Consider the following 15,126-nt stretch of genomic DNA (forward strand, 5'->3'; position numbering starts at 1 on the left):
ATATGACTCTCTCTGCAGCACAACAGGAAAGGCTCTTGTAGCTTAATGCCTTGGGCAAAATCAGAAAATCAACCTTGCAACACACATAAATAATTTAGATTAAATGCATGAAGTGGCATGACTGTTATATAAAAGACAAAACATTTAAACTAGGCGATTGGGCTCTTCTCTATGATTCAAGGTATAAGGACAACTTGGAAAAACTACATACATGCTAGTTAGGGCATTATGAGGTGATTGAAACATTCTCTAATGGTGTAGTATGATTGTCTGCAATTGATCCTATTAAGTTCAAATTGTTGGTAAATGGTCATCTCCTGCGCCTCTATCACAAGCCTCTTTCCAAGGATGAATTCTTGCAGTAGTTCTCTACACCAGAAAATCCAGAGATTCTTGTAGCAACAAGTGGTGACTTTGTCGTTACATCTTCTTCCTCAATCTTTGTTGCATGCTCACAATAAATACTTCCATATCCAGTGGAAGTACATTTCTGTGCAATATATATTCCATTTCTACCTTCATTCATTATTTTCCACTCCCGTCAGTGCCTGTAGATGATGTCTGTGTTACTGGTGTAATCTAGATGCTGGTGAATGTGCCTGTCAGTGCCTATAGATGATGTTTGTGTTGCTGGTGAATGTGTAGAACTTGTTACCAGTTGGTTGCCATCAATGACAACATCAATCATTCTCATTGAGTATAGAATGCCAACAAGTTGCAATATGAACTTAGTGCACATATCGTGCTGGCCCGATTCAAGTTTACATCCCTGGTCGATAAAGTAAATGAGCCTTTGCTATAGGAAATTTAGTTGTTCAGTAAGGATGTTCAATCCTTGAATTGATTTTTTATCACCTAGTTGTCATTCTGGATGTAAGGACCAATAGATTTCATATAGAAACTTTGAATCATCTCAAACTTCTCAGATCCAAGTGCATGACGAAATCCCGAATTTGTGGCTCACTATTTCTGCTTACTTTGTCTTCAATATTAGCACTTTACTTATTCAACTTATAAAAGATGGTCAAACACATTCCAAACACAATCAATCTACTTAGTATTTATTCCTTGTATCATTTTCGATTGGATATAGTGCATTCATCCCCTCTTTTGAATGTAAATTTCTCCAAGTGAAAATTGGCTTAGTGATTTCCCCCTTCCACGTGGTGAAGTTTATAAGCCCAAATTTTTCACTTTACAATATTAAACCCTTGTACTTATAGAAAGGAATTAAAAAATATGTCAATAGGTTTGTGGCTAGTTGTTTAAAATGCCAAAGGATTAAAGCAGTATGGAATTTGTCCAAGGATTACCCATGTCCAAGAATAAGCATAATGCCATTTTGGTGGTGGTTGATAGTCTTACCAGTGTAGCCCACTTCATACCGGGAAATCTAACAAATGGGCTACCCACTATTGCCTACAAGTTTGTACAGGAAATATTTAGATTGCGTGGAGTACTTAAAAATATTATATCAGATAGATTCTAGAATGATATCCAGATTCTAACAAACCTTGTTTGTAGCCCTTGGTACTCAATTAAACATTATCTTTACTTATCATACAGAGATAGATGGACAAATAGAAAGGGTCAATGATGCAGAGCATCCAACAAACTTGACCAACTAGGGAGATCATTCTCCCAACTCACCAACTCAATAGGTGAAACTCTTCATTAGCTTTACAAACTACTCACCAGGCTTCAATAACCCAAGACTCACTCAATATTCTCAATATCTTCTCTAACCATACATACACATTATATATTTATATTCAAACTTCTTCAACTCATAACCATGTCTCGCAACACTCAAACACTCATTAACTTCAATTGGTTACTCAATTAAGACTGCCCTCAAATAGGTCTCATTCTCTTCATCTAATACCAACTTACAAAAACAATATTTTCTTCCGAAACACATACACAGCCCCTCAAAGACTCTTCTTGGCTTCCCAAAAATGAAAGAAGGAAGTTTCTTTACCCACCCAACCTCCCAAGGGATCACACAACACTTAACTTTGGTTCATTGTTATCTATGACAGCCAAAAAATCTTTAAGACAATCATAATAATTTGGGTCAAATCCTCTCACCAAGGCTACATAACACTTACAAGGGTTACTAATGACTACCAAAAACATTCCTTAATTTTCCTCCACTCATAAAACCCTTCCTTTGAATCATATTCATAATATCTTAGGTTACTAGTTCCTTTGGACAACATATCCAGTTTTGGGATAGTCATAAAATGGTGAGTATTTTGCCCTATCAAGCGCTGCAAAGACTTGATTAGGGTCTGCACGAATCCCTCGCACCTCTCCAAGCCTTAAAACAAGCTTTGGGAGCCCAAATGTCACTTCAAAACCTCCAAAACACCAACAATACATTGTTGTCCATTGTCTGAGACACAAAATTAGACTTTGTGTCATTCAACACACGAAAATTTCTTCATGGATCCTTGCAAGACATGGGAAATAGAAAAAATATATGTAAAAATATTTTCCACCCATTGGAGTGGGTTTTAAATTGTATAGATATAGAGTTTTACTTTTTTTATGCTTATTGCCAGCCCTAGGTAGGGTTTGGATAATTTTTACTAAAAATGTGATATCTTCCTCAAAAATGAATGAAATGACACGCGACAAAAGGAAAATGAAAGAGGATTTACCCCAAAATCATGTCCATAAGTTTTCCAAGCAAATGAAAAGGTATGAAAAACTTCAGATTTTTAGACTGTTATGTAGAGAAAACTTTAAAAAGTGCAACAATCTTCCAATTTTTATTGATTTTCTTACCATAAAATGATCAAAAACCCTCCCACAAGGTTGGAAGGATATTTATATACCCACGTAACCACACAAATCACCAAAAACCAAATTATAACTCCCTATTATCATTAGAGGCATAAAAACACCTTTTGTGTGTTATTGACTCATGACAGCATTATGCAACATTGACAACTTTGAACTTAGACAAACCTATGACCCCCAAAACATCAAAATAGGTCCAAATGGACATAATAACATCTTCACATCACATGTTACATAAAAATGGACCATTTAGATACCTTGAGCACTCTCTGACAAGTTTTTACAGCTTTTGAGCAATCTTGAGCAACTTTGCTAATATGAGTAACCTATCACTAGACATAACAAATATTGGTCTAAATGACCTTATTACATAAAAAATATCATAATTGACCTTATTTACATTTATTATCCATCAAAACACTTGTCTTCCATATTTGACCTCATGGGGGCCTAATGAGTAAGGAGGTGCTCCTGCACCATACACCCCCCTATAGAAAAACTCATATCCCATGAGGGGACTCCAACTTCGTGCTATGAATACACTCCTAATATACCTACAAAAAATGGATAAAAACCATAACACAATGGTACATTAGACCAAAAATTATTACCAACCACCATAACACTTGGCTGATACCAAGAATTGCCTTGTGGTGCTTGCACTTGCACCCTCTCCAACACTTGTCCAATCTCTTCCCATTGTACCTTCCAATTAACACCTTCATTTACATGTTCTTTTTTTATATTTTCATACACAAAAGGACACATAAATGGTCCAATCATTACCCCTACAAACAAATAACTCTTTTCAGCCTTCTCTAGCCTTGAATTGGCTACAACTTCCTCATCCTTGAGTAGTGTATTCTTACCAAACATAACTATTTTACTCTTACCCTTGAAATCATCATTCATTAGCATTAGAGTATACTTAACCCCATCCTTTTCAATAGTATACGTGTTCCACCTACCATAATAACAAGTATTATTATCATATTGCCAAGGTCTACCAAGTAGAATATGGCTACATTCCATGGGCAAGATATCACATAAAATACTATTTGTATACTAACCAACCTGAAAATCAACCTTTTCATGTTCCCTCACCAACAAAGTAACATCATCATTAACCCAAGAAACTCTATAAGGATTATTATGAAGTATCCTTTTCAAATTCAATTTCTCAACCATTTCAATAGAAACCATGTTATCATTAGAACGTAAATCAACAACAATAGTATAAAATTTACCTTTGCATTGATACCTTATTTTAAAGAGGCTTCTTCTTTGTATGGGTTCATGTCCTTGTGAGGTCTTCAAAATAGTCTTCTTAATCATAAAACTCTCTCCAACTTCAAAATTACATTCAACCACCTTTGAACTATCAACCTCCTTTTCTTATGCAAATGCAACCCTTTTATCAATCTTAGATGATGATGATGTTGTCTTTTTAGGATATCTAAAAGAAGGATGACCAAATTCATTGTAGTTATAACATCTACTGGAGAATTGATTGGGACCTCTACCAAATATGCCTATATTCTTACCAAATCCACTTCTAAAATCAGAAAATGATTGTTCTTTACCTTTGCTTGTGTCACCTTGATCCTCATGGGTTTTTTTTTGTGAAGGAATTCCACCTCTACCTCTGTTATTATTTCTGCCTCTTCCTCTTGTGGATTTCTCTTGCCTTTTTTTGACTTTATCATCAGCCCTGAGTGCCAATTGGAAACATTCTTCCACACTTTTGGGGTTAGCAATCACCAATTCATCTTTAATATTGAACCTATGTCCTCCAAGGTACCTAGCCACCTTTTCAACTTCATCTTCATCCCTTCCTACTTTGATACTCAACTTATAAAATTCATTAGTATAAGTTTTCAAATCTAAATCCCTATGCTTTAAGCATTACATTCGTTTAAGCATAATTTGAACCTCATAGTCTCTAGGGAGAAACTTACCTTTGAGTTTTGCCACCATTTTGTTCCATGAGATGATCTTTGCCTTGCCCTTCTTCCTTCTTTCTACTTGTTCATAATCCCACCATAGGAGAGCATGTCCTTTGAACTTTGTCTTAGCCAATTTGACCCTCTGATCATCTAGCACATCTTCAATCTCAAAATATGTGTCCATGACTGCTACCCAATCAAGCAACTCTTGTTCAGTAATATTTCTACCATACATAGTTAGGTCAACTCTTGCCTTATATTGATCACCTTTTAGTGCCTTTAACAAGCTGAGTAACTGTTGCTCTTCAGGATCTATCTGCTCTTTCTATTCTACTTCTTGGGACTCTTCTTCTTCCTCTTCATCACCCACATCTCACATTTCAACATTCCTTCTTTGATTAGATTCTAAGGATTCAAGCCCTACCATCATAACATTGTAGGATTCTTGCAATCTTGCATTATTCTCCTTCAACTCCTGCAACTCTCTAGCAGTACCCACACTCTTAGGAGGCATCTTGTCTTCAACCTCTTACTTACTCTTCTCTTAAATTCCAACTATCTCCTTTCAAGAGATATACTCCCTTGCTCTAATACCAATTTGATGCAAAGTATCCAACAAACTTAAAAAACTAAGGAGATCATTCTCCCAACTCACCAAATCAATAGGTGAAACTCTTCATTAACTTCACAAACTACTCACTAGGCTTCAATAGCCCAAGACTCAATCTATCTTCTCAATATCTTATCTAAAAATGCACACACATTCTCCATGTCTATTCAAACTTCTTGAACTCATAATAATGTTTCACAACACTCAAACACTCACCAACTTCAATTGGTTACTCAATTAGGACTACCCACAAATAGGTCTCCTTCTCTTCATCTAATACAACCTCACAAAAATAATGGTTTCTTCCCAAACACATAAAAAACCCATCTAAGACTCTTCTTGACTTCCCAAACATGAAACAAGTAACTTTATTTACCCACCCAACCTCCCAAGGGATCATAGAACACTTAACTTTGGTTTACTGTTTTAGATGACACCCAAAACATCTTTAGGATAGTCATAATAATTTGGGTCAAATCCTCTTACCAAGGCTTCCTAACACTTTTAAGGGTTAACAAAGAATACCAAAAACCTTCCTCAATTGTCCTTCACTCATAAAACCCTTTCTTTGAATCATATTCATAATATCTTAGGTTACTAGTTCCTTAGGACAACAACATATCCAATTTTGGGACAGTCATAAAATGGTGAGTATTTTGGCCAATCAAGGGTCACAAACACTTTATTAGGGTCTACACTAACCCCTAACACCTCTCCAAGCCTTCAACAAACCTCTAGGAGCCCAATTTGTACTTCAACACCTCCAAAACACCAACAATACATTATTGTCCACTGTCTGAGAGACAAAATCAGTATTTGAGTCCTCCAACAACATGTGGAAAATGCTTCATGGATCCCTGAAAGACATAGGAAATAGAAAAAATATATGTACAAATATTTTCTACCCATTGGAGTGGTTTAACATTGTATAGAATTAAATTTTTACTTTTTTAATGCTTGTTGTGAGCCCTAGGTAGGGTTTGGACATGTTTTACTAAAAATGTGATATCTTCCTCAAAAATGAAATAAATGACATGAGACGAAAAGAAAATGAAAGATGTTTCACCCGAGCATCATGTCCAATCAGTTTTCCAAGAAAATAAAAAAGGTTATGGTACAGAAAACTTCAGATTTTCAGACTGTTATGTAGAGAAAACTCATAAAAGTGCAACAATCTTCCAAATTTTATTGATTTTCTCACCATACAATGATCACCAACCTCTCCCACGATGTTGAAAGGATGTTTATATACCCACATAACCACACCAACCACCAAAAACCAAATTCTAACTCTTTATTATCATTAGAGACACAAAAACACATTTTGTGTGTTATTGAAACATGACAACATTATGCAACATTGACAACTTTGAACTTAGACAAGCATATGACCCCCAAAACATCAAAATAGGTCCAAATGGACATAAGAACATCTTCACATCACATGTTACATAAAAATGGACCATTTAGATACCTTGAGAACTCTTTGACAAGTTTTTACAGCTTTTGAGCAATCTTGAGCAATTTTGCCAATATGAGTAACCGATGACTAGACATAACAAATATTGGTCTAGATGACCTTATTACATAAAAAATGATCACAATTGACCTTATTTACATTGAGTATCCATAAAAACAATTGTCTTCCATATTTGACCTCATGGTGACCTGATGAGTAAGGAGGTGCTCTTGCACCATACACCCCCCTATAGAAAAACTCATGTCCCATGAGGGGACTCCAACTTCGTGGTGTGAATACACACCCAATACACCTGTAAAAAATGGATAAAAACTAGAACAAAATGGCACATTAGACCAAAAAGGATTACCAACCACCATAACACTTGGTTGATACCAAGAGTTGCTTGAAAAACCTTCATAGGTTTAAGTCTATCCATGTAGGGTGATGGAAAATGCCTACATGCATTGGTGTGTTCCTCAAAATTAGTGATATCTTATACTCCTTGTGATTTTTCTCTGCATTCCTAATCTCTATCCTTCTACTTTACCATGAGTATTTGTATAAGCTCATACTCTCGCTAAAGTGGGGGCTAATTGTAGCATCCTAAAATTTCACCCCTTGCAATTTTGACTGTATTTTGGGCCCTCGCCTTATTGGTCTCATCCCCATGCTTGATCAACACCTGTTTATGCCTCCCCTATGCAATCAAGCTTCATTTTTCCACTTTGCACCTTGCATGGCTCTTGATCCTAGCCCAAATTATGGTAGGACCAAGTCGCCATGCCCCAATCCTCCCTAATGAGGACCCATTTTGGCCCCTAGGACCTATCTCAAATTTGAGCAGGAAATAAATCCCCCATCTTGGCCTATGTCAAAAAATTAAATGTTTGATGACATGAAGGTATATGAGGTCTCCCCCTCTTATTTTGATATACAAGCATAAGGAGAATATAAATTCATGAATTCAGAATTGGATCTCAAGCGTTCAAGCATCAAGCATTCAAGCATCAATCATCTAGCATTCCTCGAGGCTACATATTCTTCATCTATCCATTCTAGCAACATTACATCATTCATTTGCAAGCATGTGTGTGTTAGGGTTTTGTCATGTTCATGCCATTTCATACAACATATGTGATTACATCTAAGAAGCAAAGCATCATCATCATCTATAGAAAATATAAAGGTATACCTTTCCATCATTTATTTCAAGCATTTGTAGTATTTCATTCAAGGTTAATTCTAAATTGGGGTTAGACTTAAGGGAACCCGTATTCCCAAACCCTTTCTTCTTCTTTCTGTGTGTAAGAAGTAGGTACACAAATTCACTTCTAGAATTAAGCTTTATTTGGAGAGATAGAAAAACCCTTTTCAATGTGCAGAAAGTTCAAAGGACCGATAGGAGGGCGACTTGGTCCAAACACACGGCCCCTGCTACTTTTGGCATATTTCACAGAGCAATTCTGAATCATCTCAAACTTCTCAGATCCAAGTGCATGACGAAATCCAGAATATGTAGCTCGTTGTTTCTGCTTACTTTGTCTTCAATATTAGAAGTTTACTTATTCAACTTATAAAAAAGGGTCAAACACATTCCAAACACAATCAATCTACTTAGTATTCAGTCGTTGTATCATTTTGGATTGGATATAATGGATTCATCCCCTCTTTTTAATGTAAAGTTCTCCAAGTGAAAATCGGTTTCGTGATTTCCCCCTTCCATGTGGTGAGTTTGATAAGCCCAAATTTTTCACTTTACAATATTAAACCCTTGTACTTATAGAAAGGAATTAAAAAAGATGTCAATAGGTTTGTGGCTAGTTGTTTAGAATACCAAAGGATTAAAGCAGCATGGACTTTGTCCAAGGATTGCCCATGTCTAGGAATAAGCATAGTGCCAATTTGGTGGTGGTTGATAGACTTACCAATATAGCCCACTTCATACCAGAAAATCTAATAGATGGGGCACCAGCTATTGCCTACAAGTTTGTACAAGAAATATTTGGATTGTGTGGAGTACCTGAAAAATATTATATCAAGTTTGAGATTCCACAATCACATCGAGATTCTGACAAACTTTTTTTGCAGCCCTTGGTACTCAATTAAACATTAGCTCTGCCTATCATCCAGAGATAGATGGACAAATAGAAAGGGTCAATCAGGTGGTAGAGGATCTTCTAAGAATGTACTCCATGAACCAACAATACAAGTGGGAATATTATCTTCTCTTAGTCAAGTTTGCTTATAACAACTCCTATCTGTTGCCACTAAAGATGACACTATGTGAGGCACTATATGGAAGGAGGTGTGGAACTCCTATCAGTTGGGATATGCTAGAAGATAGGATAACCCTCGGTCAAAAACTGCTCTTAGAAATGAAAGAGAAAAAAAAATTAATCAAAAAAGGATTAGCAGAAGCTAATGATTGGTAGAAAAGATATGCAAATGAAAAACAAACTTCCAGACAATTTGAAGTGGGAGAGAAAGTACTTCTATGGGTCAAACCCTACAAAAGTGCCATTAAATTTGGAAAGTCATCCAAACTTGCACCTAGATATGTAGGACCATTTTAGGTCCTTGAAATTATCAACCCAATCACTTATAGAATTGATCTACCAACAACTCTCGCCCAATTGCATGACATGTTTCCTGTTTTTTATCTTAAAAAGTACATATTTGATTTCGCACATATGATCGATTGGAACTCCTTGCAAGTACAGGACATAGGGGTGGTCATGATCGAGATATTCAAGTTGCTCGATGTACATAAGTGTTACGTAACAGAGAATTAACTTAGTGCAAGTTCTAGTGGGATCTATACTTTAATGGCAATGCCACCTGGGAGGACTACAATAAAATCCACCAAATATTTCCACATCTATTAAATATTTATAACAAATGAAACTTATTTTATTATGCATGGATAAACAATGTTGAACTTCATGTTTTCTTTTATGATACTTAAAATCATCGAGGATGATGTTTCACAAGGGGAAGGTTATGTTACTTTCCACTTGTGCCCTAAATATTTTGATGATGTTTTATACACTAATACTTACCGCTTAATATTGTTGAATGGTGATTTGCAATGCACATGTTAAAGATTTGGTTCTAATCATTATGATATGAGTTATTTTTTTTAGCAATGTATGCAAATGTTAACGTTATGCTAAGATTTCAGACTAACTACATGATTTTGACCTAGTGGATGCAGGAAGGTCGTCATCCTCTGAGAAGAGAGGGTAAGTATCATCAAGAATGAGAGGTAAAAGAAGGACCTAATACCATCTCAGATGGCATTAGAACCAACTTCTTTTACTTCCCTATGAAGGGTCGGGCCTTTCCAATTGGAAGTGGTGCGGGTGACTAGCAAGTCCGTGGTTGGGCAGAAAATTGCCCTGACAATACTTTCAACATTGTAAAGATCTTCTAAGTTCAAGATGAATTCCAAAAAGCTGTAAACACTAAACCTCTCTTATATATATACTTATGTTGTACTATGTTATGTTTAAACAATTAATGTTATGCAAATTATTTACATCTTTTCTTGTTTTATTTCTTTCTTTCTGTTTTAAAAAAAGGGGGTTATCTAGATTTGAAAAGAACTCCTCCAAATTATTACACCTCATAAGCTTGATGATAACTGAATCAATAATTTTTGGAAACTACAACATATTACCTCATAAATGAATTCAAAGTTTATCAAACTTTTATAATAAAAGAACAAAAATGACAGAATTTCACTTAACTAATTTCAAATTGAAATCCAAATAATATAAACATCCAATTTTCCATATGTATGAAGCACATCTGTTTTTTGACAAGATGAACTTTAGTCTTTGAAGATTGCATTTAGATTGCAGGAAATGGTTGCCAAACTCTTTCTTGGAAATGGTTGTCAAACTCTTTCTCAGTTAACAGCAACTTGAAAAAGCTAAAGTGTCAATTGCATGGACAGCTCTTCATAACTGAGAGATCTAAAAATAGACTAATGCAAACTGATTGTCAAACTAGACATAGCAATGATAGACTAAAAATAGAACTGGTAGTTATTGATTTGAAGTATGGTGGCGAAGTTGAGTTAAGGGCAGTGAGACTCAAGCATCACCTAACAACAAAATATATAAAGACCACCAGATAATATTGTTATTGTAGAAGCCAAGGATCAATCTGTACCAGTCACTGCTATTGATTTGAACTATAGAGCTATAGAACTATTATCGCTTAAAAATCCTAGATTTAGGTATGTGAGATTGGAAGCATGTATTTTCAAGTTTCCCAACCCCTCATAACTGCGAATTGCCACACCTCCATGAATTCTTGTAACCTGGCATCCAAAGTCGGAAACCCAAAATTAGTGGGCTACATTGGGAAGATTGATGAATTTCAATTTTAGGACAGTGAGGAGAAGAGAGTCCCCAAGATCCACCCTGGAAGAATCGTCAATCTTCTTATCAGTCTTGGATCTCTATAATAGATTTGTGAAGACATGCTTTCCACATGCTTTTCAGCTGCAGGCTAAGAGTCCAGAGTCCCAATATGAACAGTTGGATTCATCTTGCAGCTGAGAAATAGGTGGAACACATAGATCTACATATATCTTATAGAGATCCAAAGATGAGGCTTAACGCCCTTTCCCTGGTGGAGCTTGGGGACTCTATTTTCTGGTGTGAAATTCATCAATCTTTCCAAGATAACAAACTAATTTTGGGGTTTTCTGATCCTTGATGATGTTTGATCGTCATCATCAATCTTCCCAAGATAACCACTAATTTTGGGGTTTTGTGATCTTTGGTGATGTTTGATCATCAGTGTGGATGATGCCATGTTTGAGGGTTTCATGGCTGTGTATCTTAGAATGTTGGGAATTCGCGGTTGTTTGAGATTGAAAAGATTGAATATACGTTATTCCAATTTCATGTACCTAATTCTAAGAATTTTAAGCCGTGATATATCATTGAATGACGTCAATCCAGGACTTCGTAGTACTACTGTTCTTAATGGGTCTCCTGGGCTGTAAGTGCTGATGGTCCATGGCCAATGTTTCCAGGTTAGTATTTTTTTGTACATTGAAATTAAATATTCTGAGCTTATGATGATATTTTTATGTCCTCTTTCACTGTGGAGAATGATACTCAGCTTCTATCTTAATTACAACATTATCTTCTGGTCTTTACATATTTGTTTATAGTAACACTGTTTCTATCAAATCGGCAGTCTTCGGATCATCCAAGGTGATTTGAAGGTCCAAACAGCGAATACGTTTGTCATCTTTCTGTTGTTCAAAATCTTGGCAAAAGAATAAAATTTGAGAAAGGCTAATTTCCTCCATAAGAATCGCCATCACAGGGAAAAACGTGGTGGAGCGGGGCGTTGTTAATTATGTCATTTTTCTGAGATCGTGTATTTTCTTGCACAAGAATAGCATACAACATCTCTGTAAGAAATCTTTGTCAAAATACAAGTTAAAACAAATCTCTAAGATAGTTTGTGTTGTAATATCTGCTCTGTTAATTTGTATAATACTCTGCTCACTTAGTGTAATGAATTTTAAAACTACACAGGCATATCACTTTGCAAAGGGATTAGGTCCTCAGTACATCTTAAAAAGAGAACAATGGAAAAGGGAGATGACAGAATTTCGCTTCACTTATTGCAAAAATGAAATCCAAATAACAGAATTTCGCTTCATTTATTACAAAATGAAATCCGGATAACAGAATTGCGCTCCATTTAATGTTTTAATATTGTGTTAAGAGGCTGATGAAGTGTTCTGTCCTGGCCTAACAATGCTGGCCATTTAAAAAATATAGAGTAATGTTAGGATAAAGAAACGAATTGCATTTAATATTGCACGAAATGGATGTTTTATGTACCATGTTTTTTATAAAAGCAGATTTTCTACACGAATTGAACGGCATGATTAAAAAATTGAGAAACTTCTTTACTCTCTTTGGACCAGCTTCTTTTGGCAGTGCATAATCTTGAAAATCTAGAAAATTCACACCCTGCCCAATCAACAAACTTTAGAGAAATCATTACATGTAGAAACATCAAGTTTACGCAGTTTATAAAATTTGGAAGAAATGTGATCCAAAATCTTGATACAAAAATTACCACACAATCTAATTTGAAAAATTCTCTTTCAAATCATTATATCTCATAAACTTTGAACATAACAGAAAACTACAACATTTTACTTTATAAATAAATTAAATCTTCATCAAATTTTCAAATTAAAACAGTAAAAAAGACTGATCACAGAATTTCACTTCAATTGACAAAAATGAAATCAAGATAACATAACCATCCCATTTTCCATTGTATGAAAGTACATCTGTTTTGGGCCAAACAAAAAAGATAACTACTAATGTTTCTTGACAAGGAAAAGTTTATATCTTTGAAGATATTGCATTTACATTGCAGGATATGGTAACTTTAAATCTCTGAAGATGTTGCATTTACATTGCAGGAAATGGTTTTCAAACTCTGTAATGACCACACAACACACAAATTGCTTTGGACTCTGTTGACCATCCTCTTATGGCAGTGGATAATCTTGATTCCTTTTCCAAGTTTAGCAATTTATCTAGCATGATTCTACTGCGGCGTTTTGACAGAAAGACACTTATTGCACATAATGGACTATTTTTCAGAAGAAAATCTAGAAAATTCACAGCCTGCCCAATCTTTTGTGTCCCAATATGGACACGCACTATCTTCAAATTTGACAATGTCACCTCTGTTACCTCTGTCTCTGAAATCTTATAGGATATCATCTCCTGCATCAAACATAATGTGGGTTCATTCCTATACAAAGAATTTGAAACAAATAATGGTACTTTCCACAAATATATTAACACTAAAAGATAATATTGTTATTGATAGGAGCTAGAATCAGTCTCTACCAGTCACTGCTATAGAACTAGAGTCACAACTTAAGAACATTTAATCTGAATGTAGAAAATACTAACCTGGAAACAATGGCCATGGATTATCAACTCTTCAAGCTGAGGAAAACTGTTAAGAACAACAATACTAGGGATATCTGGATTGACAACATTTGTACCATAATTATGAAGAGTAATTATTTTAACAGATTCTTTTCTTGAAATATCTTGAAGTAATTTAAGCCCTCGACAGTACCCATAATCCATGAGGTTGATTTGAGTCAACTGAGGGCAAGCCATCTGCAATGATATATTGGGGTTTAAAAATCCAAGATGTACGCATATGAGATTGGAAGCACGTATTTTCAACTTTTTCAAGCCCACACAACCGCGAATTGACAAAATCTGAAGATGTGGGCACATGTTCATGAATTCTTGTAACGTGGCATCATCCAAATTCGGATTATCAAAAACATAAAATGTTTTCAGGGATTGGAAACCTCCAAAATTACTGGGTACCTTGGGAAGATTGATGGATTTTAATTTTAGGACAGTGAGGTTTTTACACCTAAAAAGAGATTCCCCAAGATCCACCATGGAAAAATCTCTATAACAGATTTGTAAAGACATGCTTTCTACCTTTTTTTCAGCTGCAAGTCGAATCCAGTTGTTCAAATCGGCAGTCTTGGGGCCATTCAAGACGATTTGAAGGTGAAACAGAGCATCCAGGTGAAACAGAGCATTGCTAATTATTACGTTTATCTCAAAATCTTTTTGTTTCTCAAAATCTTGCCAATAAAAATTGAGAAAGGTTATTTTCTTCCATAAGAATCTCCATCTCTTCGAGAGCAAGCACAAACGTACTACATTTCTGTAGGAAAACTCTGACAGAATATGAGTTGAAAGAAACTCATCTGTTAATGCAGAAAGCCTGTCTGTTGCCATTGATGCTGTCTTATTTTCTTCGGCTGCAAAACAACTTCTGCAAATCTACGGAATGTGCAGTAACTAAACACATATTTATGATATCAAGATTCAATCTATGTCCGTTTATTGTTGTTTGTTAACCGTTGGGCGTGTCCAAGAACATTTGTAATGGGGAACATGACATATATAATAATAAGATATGAAGTCTAAGACATGAGGCAAAGCGCCGCAAATTTGATCTCCATAGGTAACAACGCCAACCAGAATCCCATTTCTATTTCTATGCGGAACAAAATATCACTGTCTAGTTTTCTTTTTTAATTTTTTCTTAATTCTTTGTAAATCAGGGTATGGCTTCTCCACAAAATAAAACACTTTGTAAATCATTCTTTACTGGTGGTTTAAATTTTTCAATTATTTCAACTTTTTTTTTTTTTTGTTGTTTTTCTCTAGGAATATTGTTTTATAGTAATCATCTCTTCT

At 35.3% G+C, this 15,126-nt stretch overlaps 1 protein-coding gene across 1 annotated transcript; it reads right to left on the reverse strand.

Annotated features, from left to right (window-relative positions):
- Nucleotides 1–13,118: 13,118 nt before the first annotated feature.
- LOC131071040 (F-box/FBD/LRR-repeat protein At5g56420-like) lies at nt 13,119–14,854 on the reverse strand. The gene is made up of 2 exons (XM_058006742.2): nt 13,801–14,854; nt 13,119–13,608 (listed from the first exon to the last, which is right to left on the reverse strand). The coding sequence occupies exons 1-2, from the start codon at nt 14,659–14,661 to the stop codon at nt 13,309–13,311; spliced, it is 1,161 nt and encodes a 386-aa protein (XP_057862725.1). The 5' UTR covers nt 14,662–14,854; the 3' UTR covers nt 13,119–13,308.
- Between the last annotated feature and the right edge of the window lie 272 nt (nt 14,855–15,126).

Source organism: Cryptomeria japonica, unplaced genomic scaffold (assembly GCF_030272615.1).
Source record: "Cryptomeria japonica unplaced genomic scaffold, Sugi_1.0 HiC_scaffold_139, whole genome shotgun sequence".
NCBI classification, from domain to species: Eukaryota; Viridiplantae; Streptophyta; class Pinopsida; order Cupressales; family Cupressaceae; genus Cryptomeria; species Cryptomeria japonica.

What these genes read in the sequence shown, in the direction of transcription:
- LOC131071040 (XM_058006742.2), bottom strand. Translation starts at nt 14,661, where the DNA reads ATGGCAACAGACAGGCTTTCTGCATTAACAGATGAGTTTCTTTCAACT. An exon ending in TCCATGGCCATTGTTTCCAG is followed by an intron (nt 13,609 to 13,800) that starts GTTAGTATTTTC and finishes TGTTTGATGCAG; the next exon opens with GAGATGATATCCTATAAGAT.